The 24,210-nt window shown below is 33.6% G+C and overlaps 12 protein-coding genes and 5 pseudogenes across 17 annotated transcripts, besides 3 other annotated features; 9 read left to right on the top strand and 8 right to left on the bottom strand.

Moving 5' to 3' along the window:
• Positions 1–862: part of a mobile genetic element that runs on past the window's edge.
• Positions 863–22,723: a mobile genetic element.
• TVAGG3_0586750 (protein of unknown function, DUF4107 family) lies at positions 1,507–2,022 on the bottom strand (the record flags this gene model as incomplete). Its single annotated transcript, XM_051239345.1, has 1 exon — positions 1,507–2,022. One exon carries the CDS (start codon positions 2,020–2,022, stop codon positions 1,507–1,509), a length of 516 nt encoding a protein of 171 aa, XP_051097169.1.
• On the top strand, positions 3,176–4,025 carry TVAGG3_0586740 (annotated as a pseudogene). Its single transcript has one exon. A coding segment is annotated over exon 1 (850 nt).
• On the bottom strand, positions 4,022–4,423 carry TVAGG3_0586730 (uncharacterized protein; the record flags this gene model as incomplete). The annotated part of the gene is made up of 1 exon (XM_051239344.1): positions 4,022–4,423. The coding sequence occupies one exon, from the start codon at positions 4,421–4,423 to the stop codon at positions 4,022–4,024; it is 402 nt and encodes a 133-aa protein (XP_051097168.1).
• TVAGG3_0586720 (uncharacterized protein) lies at positions 4,449–5,063 on the top strand (the record flags this gene model as incomplete). Its single annotated transcript, XM_051239343.1, has 1 exon — positions 4,449–5,063. One exon carries the CDS (start codon positions 4,449–4,451, stop codon positions 5,061–5,063), a length of 615 nt encoding a protein of 204 aa, XP_051097167.1.
• On the bottom strand, positions 5,290–6,065 carry TVAGG3_0586710 (annotated as a pseudogene). The gene has a single exon. A coding segment is annotated over exon 1 (776 nt).
• TVAGG3_0586700 lies at positions 6,083–9,049 on the top strand (annotated as a pseudogene). The gene has a single exon. A coding segment is annotated over exon 1 (2,967 nt).
• On the top strand, positions 9,090–10,175 carry TVAGG3_0586690 (integrase core domain containing protein family; the record flags this gene model as incomplete). The annotated part of the gene is made up of 1 exon (XM_051239342.1): positions 9,090–10,175. One exon carries the CDS (start codon positions 9,090–9,092, stop codon positions 10,173–10,175), a length of 1,086 nt encoding a protein of 361 aa, XP_051097166.1.
• Positions 10,401–11,062, top strand: TVAGG3_0586680 (annotated as a pseudogene). Its single transcript has one exon. A coding segment is annotated over exon 1 (662 nt).
• On the top strand, positions 11,269–12,234 carry TVAGG3_0586670 (organellar and viral DNA polymerase type B; the record flags this gene model as incomplete). The annotated part of the gene is made up of 1 exon (XM_001317364.2): positions 11,269–12,234. The coding sequence occupies one exon, from the start codon at positions 11,269–11,271 to the stop codon at positions 12,232–12,234; it is 966 nt and encodes a 321-aa protein (XP_001317399.1).
• On the top strand, positions 12,641–13,042 carry TVAGG3_0586660 (KilA, N-terminal/APSES-type HTH, DNA-binding family; the record flags this gene model as incomplete). Its single annotated transcript, XM_051239341.1, has 1 exon — positions 12,641–13,042. The coding sequence occupies one exon, from the start codon at positions 12,641–12,643 to the stop codon at positions 13,040–13,042; it is 402 nt and encodes a 133-aa protein (XP_051097165.1).
• TVAGG3_0586650 (uncharacterized protein) lies at positions 13,442–13,807 on the bottom strand (the record flags this gene model as incomplete). Its single annotated transcript, XM_051239340.1, has 1 exon — positions 13,442–13,807. One exon carries the CDS (start codon positions 13,805–13,807, stop codon positions 13,442–13,444), a length of 366 nt encoding a protein of 121 aa, XP_051097164.1.
• TVAGG3_0586640 (Prim-pol domain family) lies at positions 15,160–15,801 on the bottom strand (the record flags this gene model as incomplete). The annotated part of the gene is made up of 1 exon (XM_051239339.1): positions 15,160–15,801. A coding segment is annotated over one exon (642 nt), but the record flags the coding sequence as incomplete, so codon positions are not given.
• Positions 17,132–17,711, bottom strand: TVAGG3_0586630 (HNH endonuclease family; the record flags this gene model as incomplete). The annotated part of the gene is made up of 1 exon (XM_051239338.1): positions 17,132–17,711. A coding segment is annotated over one exon (580 nt), but the record flags the coding sequence as incomplete, so codon positions are not given.
• TVAGG3_0586620 (uncharacterized protein) lies at positions 18,032–18,889 on the bottom strand (the record flags this gene model as incomplete). The annotated part of the gene is made up of 1 exon (XM_001317363.1): positions 18,032–18,889. The coding sequence occupies one exon, from the start codon at positions 18,887–18,889 to the stop codon at positions 18,032–18,034; it is 858 nt and encodes a 285-aa protein (XP_001317398.1).
• On the bottom strand, positions 18,912–19,182 carry TVAGG3_0586610 (annotated as a pseudogene). The gene has a single exon. A coding segment is annotated over exon 1 (271 nt).
• On the top strand, positions 21,285–21,755 carry TVAGG3_0586600 (uncharacterized protein; the record flags this gene model as incomplete). The annotated part of the gene is made up of 1 exon (XM_001317360.1): positions 21,285–21,755. One exon carries the CDS (start codon positions 21,285–21,287, stop codon positions 21,753–21,755), a length of 471 nt encoding a protein of 156 aa, XP_001317395.1.
• TVAGG3_0586590 (uncharacterized protein) lies at positions 21,804–22,040 on the top strand (the record flags this gene model as incomplete). The annotated part of the gene is made up of 1 exon (XM_051239337.1): positions 21,804–22,040. One exon carries the CDS (start codon positions 21,804–21,806, stop codon positions 22,038–22,040), a length of 237 nt encoding a protein of 78 aa, XP_051097161.1.
• Positions 22,723–24,066: a mobile genetic element.
• Positions 24,067–24,210: the final 144 nt, after the last annotated feature.

The following is a 24,210-nucleotide window of genomic DNA, read 5'->3' as shown; positions in this document are numbered from 1 at the left end:
GCACATTTGAATCTTATAAGAAGGCATTTGAATATATTTTTACTGTCAAGGGATTTCAATTTTCAAAGCTAATTCAAATTCATTGTGATTTTGAAAAGGGAATGATAGAGGCACTTCAACAAATTTTCCCTAAAGTCCGTATAATTGGATGCCTATTTCATTTCAAACAAGCTTTACACAGGAAAACTTGTAGCACTTTATATACAAAAAATTTCAATACTTTACAAAATTCTTTATTAAGCTATATTCTATTACTCCATTCATGTCTCATGAAGAATTTGTACTTACAATGCATATAATTAATCAAAATAAAGTTGATTCGATCAAAGATTATATTGATATTTCAACAAAGTTTGGTTGCCGCACTACAATTTAATATCTCAATATAATAATGCAACTGCAATATTCACTAATGATTGCCTCGAGAGTATGCATTCAGAATTTTCTTCGTTAAAACATCCAAACATTTATGAAGCTATTAAGAAGATATCTCAAATCCAATTAGATAAATATAACGCATCAAAAATAACCAGAAGATCGAGCGCCATATAAAAACCGTTATCACTGATAGCTACAAAAATTATATTCTTGACTGCTTTCAAAAAGAACTTGAGAAAAAAATTTTTCTATCAAACAATACAACGTAAGTGATCTTTCTTTGGCTCAGAACGAGATTTCTCCATATGGTTCCATAGAATCGAGTTCATTGTTCGAAAATATTCCAGTTCATGATGCAGATATACTCAAATCGATCGATCTAACAGATAAAGATACAATGATCACTAAGTTTTATTAATGAAAAAAGAGAAAAAATTATGGCATTATTTAATGAAACATTAAATCATCCAGATTTTAATTCATCAGTTAGTATGGTTATCTCGTGTACGGAGGCACTGCGTTCCTCCGTACGCAATACTTGTGAATTTGACACTTTACAAAACCGTTAACGTATATTTTACAACACAAACACAAACACCAACTTAACCTTAAATATTTATAAAGCCGCCAACCACTTCACCTTACTACTGTAAAAATAAACGTTCTCACTTATAAAAGTATTGCAACTCTTCCATTGCTGTGCTTCACACAATAGTTCATATCTTCAGTATCGCTGCTGTCGCTCCAATCGTCAGAGTCAAAATCACTGTCAAAATAAATGTTAGTAAGTTTTGACAAAGCTAATGAAACACGCTTACCGTTTGTATCGTATGCTTGTATAAACTTTCCATTCTTCATTCCTTCATAAACGCTCAAACTAACTTTACCCTTTCTCCCTCGTATCTGATAGAATGTATTTTCACGAGGAACGAAGAACAAATTCTTGAACTCATGACCGTTGTAGTTTGTTATCTCAATAGTTTTCGTCATTTAATAATAAAATAAAAAATAAAATAAAAAATAATGATATCACCACCCTCACACGTATGAAAACATAGCACAAAAATAAATTTAGGTGAAGTGGTGAATCTCACCTCTTTTTTCACCTGTTTTTTCACCCTGTTGAATTCATTGCTTTATAACTCTCTTCCTTGGTTTCTTTTTAGTTGCTTTCTTCACGTCTGTCTCCAACTTGACTGTCTTTCTTCTTCGTCCGTAATGATACCAGTTACTTCCACCAGTCAATGGGTCAAATGGTCTTTCGTAAGGATTTCCATACATTCCATAGGGACCATACGGAAGAACTACTGGTGGAGGAAGAGTTCCATCGAATCTATTTAAATGCATTGTTTCACCTTTCATCTGGTCATTAAAGTCTTTTGCGTGTTTTGCAAACTCATCGTCCTTTCCTAAAGCATTTTCTGACTCAGTCGCAACCAAATTGGATGCTTTATTTATGAGCCCTATTTTATTTAATCTTAACTTCTTTGCAACCCAGCCTCCAATCTTCCCTTTATTTGCATCTAATGTCTTCGAAACCCTTCCTCCACTCATTTTATTTACTGCGTCATAAGCTCCAAGTGCTTTTGCTCCAAATGCTAATGCTTTTGTTCCCATTGCGCCTAAAGCTGCCCAAGCTACCATTTACACCATATTAAAATCATCTCTCTTCAATATTATCTCATAAAAGTTCTCGTTACTGGAGAAAGTCAATGAAACATAAACATTCTCATGGACTTCGTCCTCGCCGCGTTGCGGCTTCATAACTTCTTTCTTATCTCATCTATACGCTTCAAAATGTCTGAACAATTGCTAACATCTTCTACAACAGTTATTTCATCATGAATGACCTTCAAGAACAAGCTCATTTAATATGCAATTAAAATCATCTCAATAATGAGTCCATCCTTTCCATCTTTAGGTAGCACAACATCTTTCATTGAAGAAGGTTCGACAAGTCTTATGTTAAACTTACTGACAAAGTTTGTTATACTATAATGCTTCGCGGCGAATACATGTAGTTTGAAAGACATAATATAGATTCTTCAGCAAATTCACTTATACTGGATTTTATAACAATGTTCTCACGAGACCAAATACCACCAATTGACAATCTTGTAAGCAATCCTGCTGAACCTTCTACTGTAAACATCGATGGTAACATTCCACGAAGGTCATCTATTGACATCGTTGAGTCACTGAATTTAAATATTTTCTTAAAGCAATCGTCATTATCTAACCATGCAATAGCTTTGAAGTTTTCATTCGAATATACATCTGCTTCATTAAATGTAAAACCTGACTTCTTTGCAGAGATGACTTTAAAATCTATTGAGTTTGTTTCAAAATTATATGCTATGGTAACTTCTGAAGGTAATGGATGCCCTTCCGCAGTCAGTTGTTCTCTCACTACCGTTTGAAGCTTTGTGTTAAAAACTTTCATGTCATCTCCTGTGTCTAGGTTCACATACACAGCAATGGGAAAACTATCTTGCTTCTTTGTTTCATCATTATACCTCAAAACATTAAAGTTCTTCAATAATATTGTCCTTCCTGCTGGAATACTTCGAACTGTCTGATTTCAATAGCTTTCTCACCTCCTACATACTCTACCCAGTGTCTTGGATATTCATAAGTATACTGACTTTCTTGAATTTTGGTTGGTTTCATCATAACGTGTTCATAGTATATCTTTATACTCTTGTCAGTTAGACTCGGTGCTATGTTCTGAATATTTCTGACTTGCATTTTTAATGGAGATAAAATGAAGCATTTAATACATGACGTAGATGAAGACATGAATGAAACTACAGACAAACTTAACTCTTCTCTCATTCTTCCTTTCAGTAAGATTATGATTCTGTTCAAATGGTGTTTATTTCTATTGTGGAAAGATGGGTTCAGGTAAGACATTTAACCTCATTCGTCATATACTCATAACAGAGCGTTTAGAAAGATTCATATTATGACCAAATCATTATATCAGCAACTTCAGACTCTATGGACTCAACAGCGAAAACATTTATGTCAAAAGTTCAAGCCTCTGTCGTTAAAGTTCCAGACAGTGAACTCATTGAATTTCTTCAACGTTACATTCGACGTAAGAGGAAATATTATGCCATCGTTGAATTTATACAGTCAGGAATGCAAAAGACTTCAGAAGAGATGGAAAGAATTATTGACAAACACCACTTACGTCAATACTCAGGAGTTTACGATATGAAACGACTACAAACTACATTCTGTCAAAACTTTCAAAATACCCCTTCAAAAAGTATCCTTCAAACACTCTGCTCGTTTGTGACGACTTCGCCGGAAAAGGTTTAGTGTCAAAGCCAGACTCACCATTAGCTAACATCATTACTAAAGTCAGACATTACCACTTAACTGTAGCAATACTTATGCAAACATGGAGGTTTTTAGCTTTAAACATAAAACGTCTCATAACTGACTTCGTTATCTTTCAAGGTTTCTCACGTTATGATATTGAACTCATTTGGAAACAGTCAGGTATAACATTACCTTTTGAAGAAATTTGGGAAGCATATAAGTCTCTCATCTCTCCTCGTTCATACCTTGAGATTCATATCATGACTAATACCATTAAAGTCAAAAATATTCCATGGGAACGACCAACATTGTTTTAAAGTTTAACCTTCAATTGACTGATGGTAAACAAATTCCATGCATCTCTGTCGCCATTTCTGTTAATATTTTTGCTGTCATTCATATCATCCACTTCCCCATCCGTTAGCTTTTGAGGATATGCGTTAGAATAGCTGTTCTTAAATGAAGGCTTTTCACCTTTGAGAGCATAAACTCTATAACTTTCTGCATACTTTATGTTTGAACCTCCTGAGCCATCGTTGACATAAATTTTTATAGGCTTCCACCCTTTGTTCATGTTCCTGCTTCTTCCCTTAGCTCTTTTGTTCAGTAGTTCTACATCTTTATACACAGCTCCTGTCTCAGTGAATTCAACAATATTTTCATTCGTTAGCTTTACATTCAAACCCTTGTCGAGTATATTGTTCATTTCATACATATAAAAGGTTTTTATTCTATATGAAATGAGAAGCAAATCCATCTTAGCTGGTGCCGTTAATGTTCCAATTGAACCAACATCAAATGTTGACTCACGAACGACAAACAATATTGTCATAAAGAACTATAGTTCAGAGTGTTTGAAAGAAAAAGAACCAGAGCTGAAATCCGTGAATTTAAACTCAGCTTCAAACGCTAACGCTACATCAGATGTTAAGTTAGAGTATCCACCACTGGACCAAATTCTTTCAAGAGAAGCCAACGACAACCCTTACACAAATGTTCAAACAAATCCTTCAGATAACGTAGACCATTACCTTCTTCAGTTATACCAAACAATTTTACTCAAAGACGATAAGAAGCTTTTGATAAATCTTATAAGCAAGAACCAAATAATTCTAACAAAGGAGGACCTTGAAAATGTTATATCACGAATAACAGGGAAACAATGTGTCATTGACTATCTCGACCCTGAAATCGAATGCTGTGGTCAAACTCCACTATTCATGAAAATAGGTAACATCCGCATCATTGAAACACCAGGAACTACAGGAGTTGAGTTTAAGTATAAATATTCGAACGAGTATACAAAACTTTCAACAGAATATAAACTTTGCTTGAAATATGTTTTAGTAAATTAAAGCAATTTGTAATATCTGTCCAAAACTTCTTCAACAGTATCGAACTCATCTTCATAATGCAAACCTAATCTTATTGACTTGGTGCAGTTTTCACTAACACAATATAGCGCTTTGCGCTCGGCGCCTTTGACGCCTTTTTCTGTTCTCTTGACTGACATAACTAACTCATTTGTTTCATCAAACAGCAATAACCAAAGTTCATGACCTAATACATAACATTCATACTTTATATTTTTAGCTCTGAGTTCTCTTGTAAGCTGTTGCATTTAATATTTTCTAAAAAGTCAACTTCAACAGTCATTCGCACTGGTGCCTTCAGTTCTACAGGCTCGCCTTGAAAGTCAACAAGTCTGAATTGCATGTCTTTCAAATTATGAGGACTAATGCGAATCCATTTACCTAAATGAGTTACTATGACAGGAACGTTTGGAATGAACATTGAATTGACTGCATAACAGAAGGATTTATATTCTACTGAACCTTTACTATTAACTCCTGAAATACCTGTGACATTAGCTATTTTAGACTCAATGTATAAACAATTGCCATAACATACGTATGGAACAGATTTCATCTCAATCGTTTTGTCAACACTTTTCAAAAATGTCATATGGTATGCACCCAGAAGCAATTGAACTCTATGACTCATTCGTGTTATCTTAAACTCCTTCGCATAACTGAACTTCAAAACTCCTGCAATAAGTTTAACATTCATTAAGTTTTCTTCGTTCTCCTTGTTTATTGTAGTATTTATGAGCGCATTTAACACTCCAGCTAATGTTTCCATCTTATATTCTACATTATTGTGAAATCTTATTTCGTGCTTCTTTCCATCTATTTCAATCTCTATGAAATCTGTTTCATCTGTTATAACGAATGAAGCGATAGTATTGAAGTCAACCATTCTGAATGCAAGCGCCTCATTCTGTAGACCTAAGTTTGTTTGTAGCTTTACTGTCCCGTATTCGTTTGGGTCTGTACTTTGCAATAATAGAACAACATTTTATTCTCATTAAAATATGAGTATATGCATATGCGTATGAAGCTGACAGAGCTAAACGTTTATATTTTGGTCAATACTCTCTCACACTTACTGACAAATATATTGTTTTATTTCTGATGGAAATATGAGAATTACATAACATGGAAGGACTATGAAAAGTTTGACCCTATTTTAACTCCATGTACTATGCCTTTCATTGTAAATGGAGAATTGTCATGAAGAACGACACAACAGTATATAAGTCTGTATATGAAGCGTTAGAATATATGTTGAATTATAATCCGAAAGATTTGACCCAAGCACTACACCATGTGCAATGCCATTTATTAAGGACGGTGAAATCGTAAGAGTTCCGGATTCAACGGTTTACCAGCTGTTCAAAACAGTTTACAAAAACATTTTAGCGAATATCTTTAATTCAGAAACTACAGAAATAAAATTACCATATATAACAGATGCTAAAGAAATTAAATCAAAACGACAAATTATTTACGTCACTTAATGATTTAATGACTTATATCATTAATATTCCTGCCACCAACTACAGCATTTGATCCAAATCGACGGTTTGCAGTGTACCTTTCATAAAGGACAGTTCAGTAATTGTTTTAAGGATTACAGTTAACGAATCATTAAAGGCGTCATTAATGAAATCATTGATTTTAATTCATTCACGAATACATATAATTCATTCATTAATGTTTCATATGCTTCTAAAGAAGGTGAGCCAAAAAACTATCAATAAAGCGGTGTATGAAATAAAAGCATCAACGACGAAATTGAATTCATTAACTTTTGACGGTGATAGTTTCGTTAATGACATAACATCGGGGAAAACAATTTTAACGAAAGAATATTTAAAATCTCATGTTAGTGAGTTCGTTGAAATTGAAAAAGAAGGTGGAATTAAGTTCGATCCACTGAATTTCATTTCAACTTAGCGAATGCGGTGGTGTTAGTTTCGCTGAATGGACAACTATACAGAGTGAAATAAATGCAATATGGACGTTTTTGGGGTCAAAAGCGGGAATGGGTGAGCTTGTAAATGCTGCAAGAACATTAGGTGAAACAGGAAATTTTGTAGATGGTTTTAAAAGACTTGTTTTCAAATGTTTTAACAAACACAAAGAAATTATTTAGATATACCATACATAACGGACGGATTTTTCGAACAGGTAGCAACAAACCCTCCGGTTATGGCTGCGTTGATGATGGTTAGAGATATAAAACCACGTAACGACGGGAACGAAGAACATGAACAACAGAGCCCAACGGGCTCAGAGCCACATAGTGGCGAGGATACTGGTCGGGTTATTCAAGACATTAAAAACGTGTATCCTGAAGTTATTGATATTTAGAGGAGTTAATGATTCAATTTCAAAACATTCTATAACCCTCGATGAAGAGAATAAATTAACAGATTATATATTCGTCATTATTGCAGAATTAATGAAGAGAATAAATGAAAAAGGAATTGGTGATATCATTAATGTCAGCGATGTAATGATGAAAAGAAATTTTGACTCATTATTTACAAAACCGAAAACAGAATATAGTCTTTTGACGTAATTACCGAATTAATGAAAAAGATTAATGATAATAAGAGTTCTGGCGGAAGAGTTGAATTAGAAGTGAGATGTTAATGAGAAATTAGCCGAAAAAGCAGATAAAAACCACGTTCATTATATAACTTCAGACGAACAGATTATAACGGACTACCATGGATATTTAACACGAAGTGATGAAGCGAAGACAAAAAATGTTAATGAAAGAAGATATAAATACATTCGTGCTAAAGGTTATGACATAAGCTGTACTGTACAGTATGACACAGGTAAAGCACCAAAGCATTTAGTTAACGATGAAATTTATGCCTCTACTTTCTCTGTTAAAGGTGTATTAGTTGAACCAAGATTACTTTGAGAGTTAAGTCAAAAATAACGTTTGAAGATGCTATTAAAAGTAAAGCTGACAAAGTTGAACTCGAAGCAATGAAAAAGTTTTGAAATCTCATAAACACAACATCTCCGATATAAATGAACTTCAAGCTACATTAGACAGTAAAGCTGACAAAAACATACACATAACTCCTTCTCAACTGTTAGAGCAGACGACATAATTTGAACTATACCCTTGGTTCAAGTGCACCTTTAGAGAATCCAAGTACAAGCGTAAAAGATACACTAAACTCCTTAAATAACAAATGTATGAATATCGAAGGTCATGCCAGAAACTTTGAAGCACATGAACTACCAGCAATGTTAGATAAAAAAGCAAATAAGACTCATACACATACAAGTTTTACAACTGTTGCTATAGAAAGTATTGAAGGAACGGTTGAAGAAACTGGTGGGATGCATTATATTGTAAAACCTCCTAACTTTCCACAAGGTTTAACATCGGATGACGACATAACGACGATGAAAAACATTAGATGTAAAGATGTTTATGTCATGAAGGATGAACATAATATTAAATTCACTGCTCAAGATTTATATGACAAGAAAGCAGACAAAACAGAGCTTCAAACATTAAAGACTCAGATTCTTCAAACATTATATCCTATAGGCTCTATTTATACGTCAATGAACTCAACAAATCCAGCAACAGTTTTAGGTTTTGGTACATGGCAGCAGATTGTAGACAAATTCTTATACTGTGCTAACTCTTCAAAGCAAACAGGAGGTTCGAAGAAAATTACTGAAGCAAACCTTCCACCGCACACTCATACAGGAACTACAAAACAACAGGTAGTCATTCACATTCAATAACAAAAAGAGGTTATACAAATCTTGCAGCAGGTTCGGATAGACAGGGAATGCATAGATATGATATTTCAAGTGACCCAGTAGATTCAAGCGCAGGTATTTTCTGTGGAACCGCAGGAAATCATGCCCATACTTTCACAACAAATCCAACAGGCTCGGGTGCAGATTACATGCCACCATTTGTGACTGTATTTGCATGGTACCGCGTTCAATGAACGCACTTGAGCCTAGAATAAAATCTTTAACTTTACATAAATGAGCTTGAAAGAAGTATTCGAACAACATCCATGGAGGTCATTTAAGAAATTCAATGAAGCTGCAAAGAGTCGGGGATTTACTAACAGAGCTGAAGTGAAAAGGTTCTTTGACAAAAATGTTGTACATCAAACAAAAATAAACCCTTACGACTACTTTTTACCAATTTACTCCAACACTCCTGACGCATACCAATTTGACACTCTCATTCAAAGCAGAAAAGGAGGACATAAACCATTCCTCATCTTCATTAATGTTAACACTCGTAAAGCATATGCGTATATAATGAGAAATAAAGGAACTCGTGAAGTGTTAAGAGTTTTACAAAAGTTTGTAGCAGAACATAACCCAAGTACTTTAACATCAGACCAAGACAGTGCATACCTCAGCAACGAAATCACAGAATTTCTCATTAAGCATAACATAACTCACTACACTACTGAAGACCATAACCATAACATACTCGGTATCATTAACCGCTTCATAAGAACGCTCAGAGATTTAAATCAAGAGCGAGACTTTACCGAAGAAACAATGAAACATTTTCTCGAAGTATATAATTCCTCAACAAATTCTACAACAGGACATACACCAAATTCAATGACACAACAACAAGAAGAAAAGTATATACAAAAGAAACGAAGCCAAACACAAAATATCAGAAATTCAAAACAATTTACTCTCATTCCTGGTACAAAAGTTCGTGTAGTTCTTGACGACAAACCGTTGACAAAGAAACGTTTAAGGTTAAGTCGAAATTATTATATCGTAGACTCTACGCAAGGTAATGGATATCTTATAAAAGCTGCTGACGACTCCATAGCATTTTACCCTCGTCATAAATTAGTCGAAAGTAGTAATGGCAAACTTGCTGAAACCATTGACGAAGCAAAGCGAGGAGTGGTTATTGAAATACTTGACTACAACATAAACGATGACACTTATAAAGTAAGATATGAAGGAGGCGTTGAAGATGTTATACCATCTAAGAACTTGAGAGAGTCAAAGCCAACTCATCTGGGACCATTAGAGCGGGAGTATTGGAAAGACAAAAATATGCCAGAAAGAATAAGAAAATTCATCTAAACTTTTTCATTAGATGTAAATCAGACATGAATGAGAACAATCATGGAATTATTAATGTTTTCATAAATTTACACCAAAAATAATGTTTAGGTGAAGAGGTGAGATTTCACCTGTTTTCTCACCTGTTTTTTCACCTCTTGAATTTTCGTGAATTTCCTTAAGATAGAAAAAATAAAGTTAGTTTTTATTTTTATTTATTTTTTTATTTGGTATGTAAGAACAGAAATGTCAGTCGAAGCAAAAACATTCACTAACAAATATAATGGCGAAACATTCACAAAAGGCACTTATAACGGTATTGAAGTCTTACGTAGAGACAAGGATGGTTACATTAATGCAACAAATATGTGTCAGCAGTTTAGGAAAGACTTTAGAAAGTTGTTGGAAAATAAGTCCTGGGAAGAGTATTATAAGGCATTTTGTGAAGAATATAGCAACCGTCTGAATTCCGACGGTTGCTTTTTATACAAAATTCATGCAGGAATTCCTGATGAAATCAAACAGGTTAGAGGAACGTATGTAGACCCAAACTTATAAACTATATAGCAATGTGGGCTTCTCCAAAATATTGCATAGCAGTTGGAAAAATTATGGACTCCATAGACAAGAAAGTTCATGAGAAATTAGATGAAGAAGAACTTGAAGATACAGTAAAGAATGCTAAACCTTTGTTCGAACAAGAAGTTAGAAAAATGTGCGAAAAACAATTTGAACATGAACGTGAGATATGTTATGGTTATAGAGATTCTCCATACGAACTAGACCAATGGGAACAAGAAGATTTAAAGAGAGAATTTAGAGAATATGAACTCGCTAAGATAGCATTAGAAGCTGCAGAAAAGAAGTTAAAAGTTTGGGGTCGTTTTGTACAAAAATATTGTGAGTAAATGAACCATTTATTTTGTTGCTAAATTCAGTAAAAATAATGTTTAGGTGAAGAGACCCAAAGGGTCAGAGCCGCAAAGCGGCTAGGTGAGATGTCACCTGTTTTCTCACCTCTTTTCTCACCTCTTGAATTTTCATGAATTTTCACAAAAGACCAAAAATAACGCTAGTTTTATTTTTATTTATTTTTTTATTTTGTATAAAAGATATGATTTCAACAATAGGTTCTACAACAATTCAAGCCGCGAACGGCGGGACTCTGTCCACAACAACAGCACCAAACTCGTTAGTCATGAATCCTACGTCAATGTTGGTAGAGATGAAAAACTTCATTCCTTCTTCATATACTTTCGAAACAAAAATCCAGAAGATAAAGCAAGAACTTTTAACAAATAATTTAGACTGTAGTGCGAAAGATGAACAAAATGAACAGTATCTTTATGAAATGCAGGACATTATTGACCATTTACCTAAACTACCTGAAATCCAACAACAAAAACTCACTATTCCTGAATTCGATGAAATAGAAGTGAAACCAACTGACTCAGTAGAAATAAAGAAGTTCATTCGTAAGGTAAATTATGAATTCCTTGGTTTTCATTGCAACCATAAAGTTATGGACAAAGATTGCGACATGGTATATAAAAACATTTCTGACATATATAAATCTGAAGAATTTAAGACCTACGACAACTTTGTTTCGTTAGTTGCTGAATGTGTATGGCAGATAAGAGATAAAGATAGAAGAGGCAAAGTATGGAACGAACAAATAAGACCCGCTATGTTTGAGATGAAGAGAGCAATTGACGCCTTAGTTGTTTTAGCAGGTAAGGTTTCAGAATATAACGCAAAAATGAACCCACAATGTTCAAAATGTAAGGCAGCAATTAGGAAATATAACTACTCAGTCAAAGAGATAGAAAGAATGAGAAACGACTATGCAGACTTAAAGAAAGAAGCAGAAAAGCCAGCAGAAGATAAAATGGACATGTTAGCATTTCTGAACAAAAACTATCCAACAGTAGAAGATTTCCTTCTATCTGACGTCAAGAAGAAATATAAAGAGACTTTCGGCATTGTTAAAACTTTTGACATACTGACAGAAGAAATAGAAGCTACGAAATTGTTTAGGATTTCAAATATACATCGTACAATTCATGTAAAACGTTTATAAAATAACAGGTGAAAAAACAGGTGAAAAAACAGGTGACATCTCACCTAGCCGCTTTGCGGCTCTGACCCTTTGGGTCTCTTCACCTAAATTATATTTTTATTGAATTCAGCAACAAAATTCTGAGTAAAATAATTTTTAGGGCTTGTGTCAAACCGTTGAGTTTTCACAAAATTTAAAAAAATAACGTTTACCATGTAAAACGTTTATAAAATAACTGGGGTGAGAAAACAGGTGAAAAAACAGGTGACATCTCACCTAGCCGCTTTGCGGCTCTGACCCTTTGGGTCTCTTCACCTAAATTATATTTTTGCTGAAAAATGACCAAATTTCATGAATTTCCTTAAGATAGAAAAATAAAGTTAGTTTTTATTTTATTTATTTTTTTATCCTGTATGTAAAGACAGATATGTCAACATTAGAGAACACAACAACTTCTATCGTTCATGAAGCCATAAATGAAGAATACGAATACATACAGTATAACAAACAGTTACGTCTCATTCGTTCAGTCAAAGATGATATGTATCAAATGCAAAGTATAATGAACGCTCTTCATTCTACAAAGCAAGCATATCATTGGTTTGAAAACCAACAGACAAAAGAACTTTTAGAAGAATTTCCTCATATGTTTGCTTCCCTCGAAAAACCGAGGGAAGAGATTCCATTCGAAAATCGCAAGAATTTGGCACCTGGTTTGAAAGGTTATTATGTTCATAGACTTTTAGTAAATGCTGTAGCAATGTGGGCTTCACCTCGTTATGCTTGTTATATTTTCAAACTTCTTGACAACAGTTCAGGAGGAAGGTAGTTATGAATTATTTTTGAAGAACCGAAGGTGCTACCATGCTACCATGTGCTACCAGGTCATTTAACTTCTCTGAAAAAGTGTGACAACTCGACATTTTGACAACATCATGGGTCATTCAATAATTAATTATTTTTGAATAACCGAAGGTGCTACCATGCTACCATGTGCTACCAGGTCATTTAACTTCTCTGAAAAAGTGTGACAACTCGACATTTTGACAACATCATGGGTCATTCAATAATTAATTATTTTTGAATAACCGAAGGTGCTACCATGCTACCATGTGCTACCAGGTCATTTAACTTCTCTGAAAAAGTGTGACAACTCGACATTTTGACAACAGTCATGAAAGGATTAATGCAAAAATAAATTCCAATCATACTTTATAAAGCTAGACCTTCAGGTCTCGCCGCTTCGGTCTGAAAGACCTTCAGGACTCAAAGAGTCCGTTAGCGGCTCATTTACAGGTATTTCATCATCAGTAAATGATTCCTCATTATCGTTTGGTTCAACCTGTTTATATAATCCTTTCATTTCTTCTTTCAAAACATAATACCATGTTTGTTTACCGTCTATTCTTCTATGTTTCCTATCACATTTATCCTTAATACTCATTTGAAAGTTTTTGTCTTTCATGTCTGATGGTTTGCAGAATAGAGCATTTTCACACGTCATACCTGCACACAATTCATCATAATGTGTATTTATCCATACATCTAAAGGATTTGATGATAATTCAATTAAATCTTGTTTGGCTTCAGTCATCGGTATGATTCGTACATTAAATGATGAAAGGTCATATTGCATAAAATACGTCAGTAAATTATCATAAAATTCCTTTGTGCATGAATCCATTAAATTCTTGAAGTAATCAAATTGACCCTTGAATTTACCATTAACTCTTAAAACTACGTATCTTCTGTCTCCAACTTCAATTTTGACAGGGTAAACGTTGTTAGTTACGAAAATGAAATTGGCAACATTCTGAGCAGTTCTTCTGGGTTGATTCTTTTCATTAATTCTTATCTCATTATCCGTTATAATTGATTTCAAAGCGTTGAAGTTTGCGAGTCTATCTTCACCAACATTCTTGAGTTCATTAAGTACAAGAAACATTTTATTTTCAACAACTGAGTTGAAATTACCCGTTAGCTCACTTATTTCGGTAATGTTTTTACATGAATAACCAGCGAGGAGTTCAGAAATAATGTCTGTGAATCTGTTTTTACCTGTTCCCTGAAGTCCTTTCAAAATAATTGCTGTTTCATTCTTGATTCCAGGATGTTGAATCATTGATGCAATCCAGCCGAGAAGGTATTTATACACTTCATCGTTATTACACAAATGGCTTCTTTAATGAAATTCATAAACATCTCAATTTTTGAGTAATCTGGTTTTTCGAGAACGTTGTATTTATAACCTTGAAACGTTGAGAAAACATCTGGGGAATCAGATTTAAAGCAAACACCCTTAACGGTTAATGAAGACAATTGATTTAGTAGTACATCCCATGCTGTTATGGTTTTACCTTCTTCTTTAAATAATTTAATCATTTTGAGTGACTCTTTCATGTTTGACTGAAGAACAAATGATATTTGATTCATTTTGTCGTGGATATTATAGTCCTTTTGAATGAAATATTTATTTCCACAATCTACAAAACGAATGACACGTGATAAATCCTCAATTACTTCAGAACTGTTTTTATACTGATGATTTTCAGCCTTGCGTCTAATATCTGTTATCAAGAATGAATCATCAAGTTTGATATCAAATGTTATTTTTGGCTTACGTAACAAAGGTAAAACATATTCATCATAATATTCCTTTTGATATAGTTTTAGAATCTTTACCAAAACAAATGGAGAAGTCATTAAATGTGCATATCTACTACGTGCTTTTTCAAAATTACTTTTTGCATTTTCTGTTAAACTGCAGAAGTTATAAACGTTATCGTATGCTTCATTAATTAAATGATCCGGTAACGAATTAATAGCTTGAAACAGTGTGAATAATGTTATTTCTTTTTCTAAATTCATGTTTCCACCGTCATTATGTACTTCAAAATCACACATGCCATCAACTATGCTCTGGGCAAGTTTATCGTCAATGTTTACATCTTTGTTTTCATTCATGATAGTCTTTATTTCTTCATTCTTCTGTTCAACTCTTACCTTAATATTCAAATCATTTAATATATCATTCACTGTTCTAGTTAATGTTGAATCATAACTTCCACGAATGAATGAGTATGTATTGATTGGTTCTGTTGCATTCTTGCGAACTCTTGAATCAGCCATAACCACTAAAGAACGCTTTGAATCATCCATAGAAGTCATTATATCAATATCATAATCATTGCAGGAATAACATTTAATCATTCTGTTCGAAACTGCATAGAAGAAATTAGTGTTGCAATAAATGTGAAGACCTCCTGAAGCGGTTTTAACGATAACATCTTTATCCGAAAGTTTTGATAAAATGTCTTTTCTAACTGTTTCTTTAAGTTCATCATTGTATGATTTATTGATATCAACATCTATAATCGTTAAATTTGAAATTTTATTTACTAATAAAGCCATACCAGTTTTCCTTCCTCTTCCTCCATCGTGTTTGAGGTAGTTACGTAAATCAATCTTGTTTTCACCAATTCTTTCGTTGAGGGTTTTAGTTTCTGCCACAACTAATTCCTCAGCTAATGAATCAATAACTTTTTCATCAGAAACGATATAGTTGCTGTTGTTGTTTGTTGCTGTCATTTATATAGGAATAAAAAATAAAAACAATTCATAACTACCTTCCTCCTATGTTGTTGTCAAAATGTCGAGTTGTCACACTTTTTCAGAGAAGTTAAATGACCTGGTAGCACATGGTAGCATGGTAGCAGTGAAAACATTAACGTAAACATTATTTTTGCTGAATTCAACAACAAAATGAACGAGGTCAGGATGTATGCAAATACCTTTGAATTCATTCATAAATGCCTTAGTAAGCTCACAAAATGTTTGTTTTGAGGTTGAGCCACTTTTGGCTCGACCGTATTCTTTCAACCAAAACTCAAGAATTTTCCTGCGTGAATTTTGTATAAAAAGCAACCGTCTGAATTCAGGCGGTTGTTATATTCTTCACAAAACATATACGTTTAGTTTCGATGAAATCATGACAAAACATGTACGATGAAGAAATCATGACAAAACATATACGAAGAAGTTTATTTCCTGTGTTGTTGTCAAAATGTCGAGTTGTCACACTTTTTCAGAGAAGTTAAATGACCTGGTAGCACATGGTAGCATGGTAGCACCTTCAGTTCTTCAAAAATAATTAATAACTACCTTCCTCCTGAACTGTTGTCAAAATGTCGAGTTGTCACACTTTTTCAGAGAAGTTAAATGACCTGGTAGCACATGGTAGCATGGTAGCAGTGAAAACATTAACGTAAACATAAACGTAAAACATTAACGTAAACATAAACGTAAACATAAACGTAAACATTAACGTAAACATTAACGTAAAACATTAACGTAAACATAAACGATAAAATTTATTTCCTATGTTGTTGTCAAAATGTCAGTTGTCACCATTTTTAAAAGAAGTTAAATGACCTGGTAGCACATGGTAGCATGGTAGCAGTGAAAACATTAACGTAAACATAAACGTAAAACATTAACGTAAACATAAACGTAAACATTAACGTAAAACATTAACGTAAACATAAACGATAAAATTTATTTCCTATGTTGTTGTCAAAATGTCAGTTGTCACCATTTTTAAAAGAAGTTAAATGACCTGGTAGCACATGGTAGCATGGTAGCAGTGAAAACATTAACGTTTAAGTTCGACAAAGCATGTACGATGAAATCATGACAAAACATGTACGCTCATTACGATGAAGAAATCATGACAAAACATGTACGATGAAGAAGTTTCGACACATTCATTTATGCTCATGTTTGACAAAGTCATTTACGATGAAATCATGATAAAGTCATTTACGATGAGGTCATAACAAAACATTTATGTTATACAGTAATGTTAGTCATGAATGTTTGTCCTACGTGTTGGCGTTAGTGTTGAAAAATAATGTTTGTCCTACATGAAGCCGTACAAGCGTTTGAATTTGTTTATGCATAAAATTACACTCTTGTTTTCTGTATCTATCATAGAAACATAAGCAGCACCTTTTTGTAAAGTTTATATGAAGTTTTCGATAGTTAGGACCTGTATAGTAATAGAATGCGTCCTCATTCTCAACATAGTAGTAGAACTCAAACGAATGCTTACCATAATCTGTTATTTCAACAGCTTCGTCAGATATTTCATCAACGAACTCATAAACTATATCGCCATACTTGCTTTTATTTCTATTGTTTTCAGATTTAGAACACCAACGAAGGTTTGAGATTCTATTGTCGTCTCTTTGATGGTTTATATGGTCCACACACGGTAAATTGTTCGGATTGGAAATAAAATGAGTAGCTATGAGAACATGTTTTTGGTACTTTTTGAGGTTTAATGTTACACAAATATAACCTGTTCCTCTGTTATATTCATGTATAATTCTCTTGGTTTCTTTCTTCCTTATTTCAAAAGGCTCAGAACAGTGAATTTCATACTCTTCATCTTGTAAACATTCTTTCCATACATCTTGACCAACAAGTTCAGCGTACATCTGTCTTTACATACAAAATAAAAAATAAATAAAAATAAAACTAACGTTATTTTTAAAATTTGTGAAAACTCAACGGTTTGACACCTGCCATACGTCATTTTACTCAGTAATGAGGATGAAGAGCTTTATTCGTAAGCTTAAGTTCTGAGGTCATGGGCTTCGCCCTTGCCGCTAGCGGCTTATTTTTGTCAGCAATGAGGTCATGAATGAGGTCATGGGCTTCGCCCTTGCCGCTAGCGGCTTATTTTTGTCAGCAATGAGGTCATTTATTTTTGTCAGCAATGAGGTCATTCGTGATAAAAATAAAGCTAGCGTAGATTTTACAATACTGCGATGGTAGAGTTTAAGAGTTGTGCTTCAATGTAGAGACAGTCCTTATGGTCTGGAGGTAAGAACACTGGACAGTTATGGTCATGAGTGGAGAACATGTCTATCCAAAACTCACGATTGAAGCCAGTTAATTTATAGTATTTAGGGTTAGGAAGTGGTGAAGTTCTTGTATGACCAATGAACTCATTTTCAACTCCCTTACTTAAGTTTGAATATAATATAGCTTGCTTTCTATCCCAAATGCCAGGTGTTACAATCTTTGAAAATTCATTTTTCCTCGGAAGCATTGCATCATAATTGAAAACATTCTTGAAATCATCATTTGGTTCAGAGATTTGAAATCTTATACGTAATGGATTTTCTTTCTTTTTAGCTACTTCATTGAATGGTGAATATATAACAAACTGACAGTCATGAGTTCCATCTTCATTTTCATTAAATTCATAATGAAAGTCTATAAGTTGTGGCTGACTACCTTCTTCCTTCAGTTGTGCAAGAAACTCACGCAAAGGCTGTAAAGTTTGTACTTCAATGTTAAACTTTTTCTCGAACATTTCATTAAATGAAATCATACATTGCAACAATGTTGTATCGTCTTTAAAGTATTTGTATATGTGAATGTTTTGGGCGCTTAAAGACTGTTCGTCATTTTCTATCTCGACTTGAAGTATAAAGTCAACCTTTCTGAAAGCACGTGTTATATACATAGATGTTATGCCAATGTACTTCTCTTCATTTATGTTCACAATCCAGTCTGTTGGAAACTTAAACGTTACTCTGTTCCCCTTTATTTTGACGTCAGGGTTTTCACTACTGAACGCAACAGATAAAGGTATTTGTCTATACATTTATTGGATAAAAATAAACCATTTACTCTTTCTTTGCTTCAGCTTCTTTGCTTTTTGTTCTTCCTTTGCTTTTGCTTCTTCTCTAGCTTTCTTCGCCAGCAAACGTGGGTTCTTTTGTCTTCCAGCAGCTAATGCAGCTAGTTGTTTTTCACTAAGTTTTCTCTTTGGTCTCTCTGGCTTTTGTTCTTGTTTTTGTTCCTTCAGTTCGGATAAAATTTGCTCACGAATTTCTTTCTTCAATGCTTCAACATCTATGACCCTTGGGTCTTGTCCGTAGGGCTTGTCTGAGTCATTTGACTGTAGATAAAAAACTAAATTAAAACTTTAACCGATGTAAAATGAGCTTGTCAAAATCAGAACGAGAGTCTATTATATTAAATGACGCAAGAGGAATACAACATCCTTTCTATTACGTAAGTCAGAGTAAAGATGGTAAAATATACGTAAGAAAAAGAAAGGTTCCATTAGCGAATACAGAGAGCGACAACATTAAGGTGCATGCAAGGGTGAAGTCCACGAAGCCCATATAAAACCTTCTGTTCAAACTGAGTCAAAGAACAAGAAGAAAAGAAGCCAGATGTACTTTCAATAACGAACCAAGAGCTTATTGCAAAGTTCGTGAATTTCATTGAAAAAACAAACCGAGTCAAAGAATCCTGACCCACCAGTGAAAGAAGTTGAGACAAAAGAGAATGTACAGTTCATTGAAAATGTCAAGAAACAACTTCACCACGAATGCCAAGAAGAAGAGTGAGAATAATGAAGTAAATAGATATTTTTATCCGAAGTAAATACATGCAGAACGAACAGTTAAACGAATTTACTCCAGCAGAGCATATTCATCAGATTCGCTCATATTTCGATATCATAGACAATGCAGTTCAAATTGGTGACACTAATAGAAAATATTCTGACGCAAAGATTCCATCACAACCTGGAACTGCTAAAGATAACACATGGGTAACATTCAATCTCTCACCTCCTGGCGAAAATATGTTGGACTTTACAATACATTCATTACGTATAAAATGGAAGGTCAATTTATTGTAGATAAAGAAAATTGGTTCAGGTTCCAATAAAACAAACCCACCAGGATTTTTGGATTGGTTTCGATGACGCTTCTATCAGTTGCTGGATATCAAATCCTTGAAATGGTCGTATCGTATATTCTCAAGACAACGCAAGAGAAGAAGCATATTATAACTTCAAACTCACAAACTACCGAAACAAATAAAGAAAGTAGATTTTCTCAAAGACTCGACATGAAGATGTATGGAGTCATTCGGGAACATGCAGAACAGGAACAAATTGTTAGTGGTCCAATACAGCAGGAAAATCATTTGATTTTAAGCTTCGTTTAAGAATTCCTGTTAGAAGATTCCTTCCATTAGAAGCTATTCGATTTATTCCAGTTTTGCAGGAAACATTCAGCTTAAAGTAAAGTTTCAGTAGCGACGCCTTACAATGCACATCTATATCTGTAAATGATATCATTGCTTTCAATCCAACTCTTAAAGTTGCATTTGCTTCAGATTCAAATCCACCGACAAATAAATTTGTTCCATGGAATGAACCATTCACTATGATAACGAAGTCAGTAGAAGCTAGTGGAACATTACTATTACAACTGTAAACCAGCAACTATTTCGAACAAAGATGGATTTAATGAATGTTTCATTCATCCAAAGTCATTTCTCTTTAGACCCTAACATTTATACAGAACTTGTAGAACATTATACAAACGAGGCTTTATGTTTTCCTGTTAAAGTTATGGATTGGATTCCTATGGACGGTTCATTCTCAAAGAATACAGATAGTTCAAGTGCAACATTTACAGCAGCTTATACGCCTATTAATGTTAAAAGTATTTGGCACTATTTAGAAAGAAAGACAACTATTATGTTAATTTTGAGAACCCTAAGTTTAAATATCTTCAGCTTTCCATGGGAGCTTATGGAAATATGCCTGCAGAACCTGAAAAAATCATATGGACCTGTATTTTATGAAATGGTTGCGAACGCCTGCAATACAAACAATGATATGATAGGATTTAATGAAGATGTTATGAGGTCATTGGTGGATGATGGTAGTGTGGAACATAAATGGGATAGCTATGACAACACACATTTCTTATGTGGTTTTCCAACAGAAGTGACTTTTGCTTCCAGCAAGGTCAAACATTACTGCTCCAATAACATACAAATTGTCTGTTAAAGGACCTATTGAACTAGCAACAGAAAATGTACCAAAGCCACTTATTGGATTTATGAGGGATTGTTGCTTTGCCATTCAGGTGCGTGCTAATGGAATCCCAATAATAAGATTAGATGACTATAACTTAGCAAACTGACGACAGTGAGGAATAAAGGATGAACGTTTATTTTAAAGCTTATAAATGAGTTCTTCATCAAGCTCTCGTGAACCTTCACCATCTATGAAACAAACTTTACTAAACGATTATGGAGCACCTATTGAATATTTCTTACGAGCTGCACAATGGCAAAGAGCAGTCTCACCAAGGTTAGGTGTTCCACCAGCTCCTGTCAAAAATAGCATTTGGTCAAGTCCTTATATAAAATATGGTCTCCCACTAGGTTTGCTAGCTACAGCAGGAGCAGTAATGATGTTGAAAAGAAATAAAGCAAATGTTATAAATAATACTGAAGTAGCTGAAGTTAAACAAACTCCGACACCATCGCCAAAACCAACGTCAAAACCAACGCCTTCACAAACAACACCTTCAATGACTCCTGAACCTATGAAAGTACAAACTCCTGTTCAAAAGTCAACTCCAAAACCGACTCCAACATTTAAACCAGAACCCACGCCTCAAATAAATCGTAAAACTCCTGCGTTTCCTTACTGAAAAAATAATGTTAGTTTTATTTTATTTGAACATTTTATTTAGAGTAAAATGACGACTAAAGTCACTGAAGCAATGAAACAAAAGTTTTTGGTAGAATACATTAAATCAGGAGCGGTTCCAGAAGGTTTTTACGTTCATACTATGAAGGATGGTAGAGTTCAGTTTAGAAAGATAAAGCAACCATTAGATAGAGAAGGTATATTAAGGAAGATTAAACTTCATGAGGACAACATTGCTGAACTTAGGAAGAAGTTAGAAGAGTTGGAGAAAGGAAGAGAGTTATAAAGCAATGAATTCAAGTGGGTGAAAAAAGAGGTGAAAAAAGAGGTGAGATTTCACCACTTCACCTAAATTTATTTTTGTGCTATGTTTTCATACGTGTGAGGGTGGTGATATCATTTATTTTTTATTTTATTTTTAAAATTATTTTTATTTTATTTTTTATTTTATTTGGATGTAAATGACGAAAACTATTGAGATAACAAACTACAACGGTCATGAGTTCAAGAATTTGTTCTTCGTTCCTCGTGAAAATACATTCTATCAGATACGAGGGAGAAAGGGTAAAGTTAGTTTGAGCGTTTATGAAGGAATGAAGAATGGAAAGTTTATACAAGCATACGATACAAACGGTAAGCGTGTTTCATTAGCTTTGTCAAAACTTACTAACATTTATTTTGACAGTGATTTTGACTCTGACGATTGGAGCGACAGCAGCGATACTGAAGAATATGAACTATTGTGTGAAGCACAGCAATGGGAAGAGTTGCAATACTTTTATAAGTGAGAACGTTTATTTTTACAGTAGTAAGGTGAAGTGGTTGGCGGCTTTATAAATATTTAAGGTTAAGTTGGTGTTTGTGTTTGTGTTGTAAAATATACGTTAACGGTTTTGTAAAGTGTCAAATTCACAAGTATTGCGTACGGAGGAACGCAGTGCCTCCGTACACGAGATAACCATACTAACTTCATCCACTCCAATTCAAACTAATTTTGAGCAAGCCGATACAAATCAAGGTTCAGATGCTCCAATTCGCTCCGAAAATTCAAATATTGCAGACTCTACAGATTTAGAACCAGAAAATCAAAACCATCCTTCTACAAATCAAATGTCTAGTAATCTAGAACATAAGCTGGACCTTCTTGATCATATTGAAAAACAATTATCGAAAATGCGCTCGTTATTGGGAATTCTTCCTACTACAAATGCTATTGTTGGGCCGTCAAAACAAGTTTCAGTTAATAGCAAGCAAAATTCTGAAAAAAATAAGAAAAAATCTTCCATAACAACAAAATCAAACAATAAAAAACAAAATTCATCCGACAATCCTCCTAAACGTAAAGCTCCTATTTCGGAAAGGATTCTCAGCGATAATAACTTATATTTTCAAGTTCATCGAAAGAGATCGAAAAGCAAACGTTCCACATCTACAGAGAAAAAGAATTGATATATGAAGTCTAATTCCTTTTATAACTACTATATTTTTATTCTTATGACTAAAAAATAATATATTATTTAACAATTTTCATTTTTTTCTTTTAACAATTTCGTTTTATTTCCATTTATTGTTAAATGATTTTTAGCATACACCTTTCTTTGTTCATCTTCTAAATACAATTTATTTTTTCTTAGATATAATTCTATTCATTCAATTCGATCGTCATTTTTCAGTACATGATCGTAATTTTCAATTATTGATCGCGATTTTACTTCAGAATTTGTTCGCAATATTGCTTATCAAAATTATATCTCTATTCTCTCATTTCTGTTTAGTCAATATCATTACACTCCTATTGTCTAATAACATGCTATTAATTTTCTTAAAATTAAAAAAAAAAATATCAACTTTTAAAAACAGAAACTTAACATCCTTAGGTCAATGGATTTTGATGTGAGATACATTTAATCTGTTTTTCTTTTTTTATTTTAAATAATTGAATATTTATAGTTGTTATGGGTCTTGCATCATGTAAAACGAATTTTCTTAAAGTAAATTTACTTTTTCTTCAATCTTTCTTACATATTTATTAAAAAAAAATTATCCAAAAAAAGATGTTTTAGAATGAAAAAAATAGAAAAATCTTCATTTATAGTCTTTCTTGAATGTATACGTTTTGATTTTTTTCTTTTTTAAAAAATTCAATTTCTAGAAAAATCGAGAAAAAATCATTTTCTTCTATTTTTTAGGACGCCATACCCCATTGAAATCTCCTCTCAGGACGCCATAAACTATTCAATTATGGTGTAAACTTCTCAAAAATTGAATAGTTTACATCAGGACGCCGTAGGACGCCAACCCTTTACGCGCCCATTAAATTTTGCAAAGAAATTTATTGAAAGAATTGAGTGTTTTTATGAGTTGTGAGGAGTCTTTTCTACCTAATTATGGTTATGGTGCGTTTCAAGATACATCATTCTTAGATTTATCTTCAGAAGGATATCATTGTCACTTTT

Source organism: Trichomonas vaginalis, chromosome II (genome assembly GCF_026262505.1).
Source record: "Trichomonas vaginalis G3 chromosome II, whole genome shotgun sequence".
Classification (NCBI taxonomy): domain Eukaryota; phylum Parabasalia; order Trichomonadida; family Trichomonadidae; genus Trichomonas; species Trichomonas vaginalis.
The sequence above is the reverse complement of the archived record's forward strand: the minus strand, read 5'-3'. Positions and strand labels throughout refer to the sequence as shown.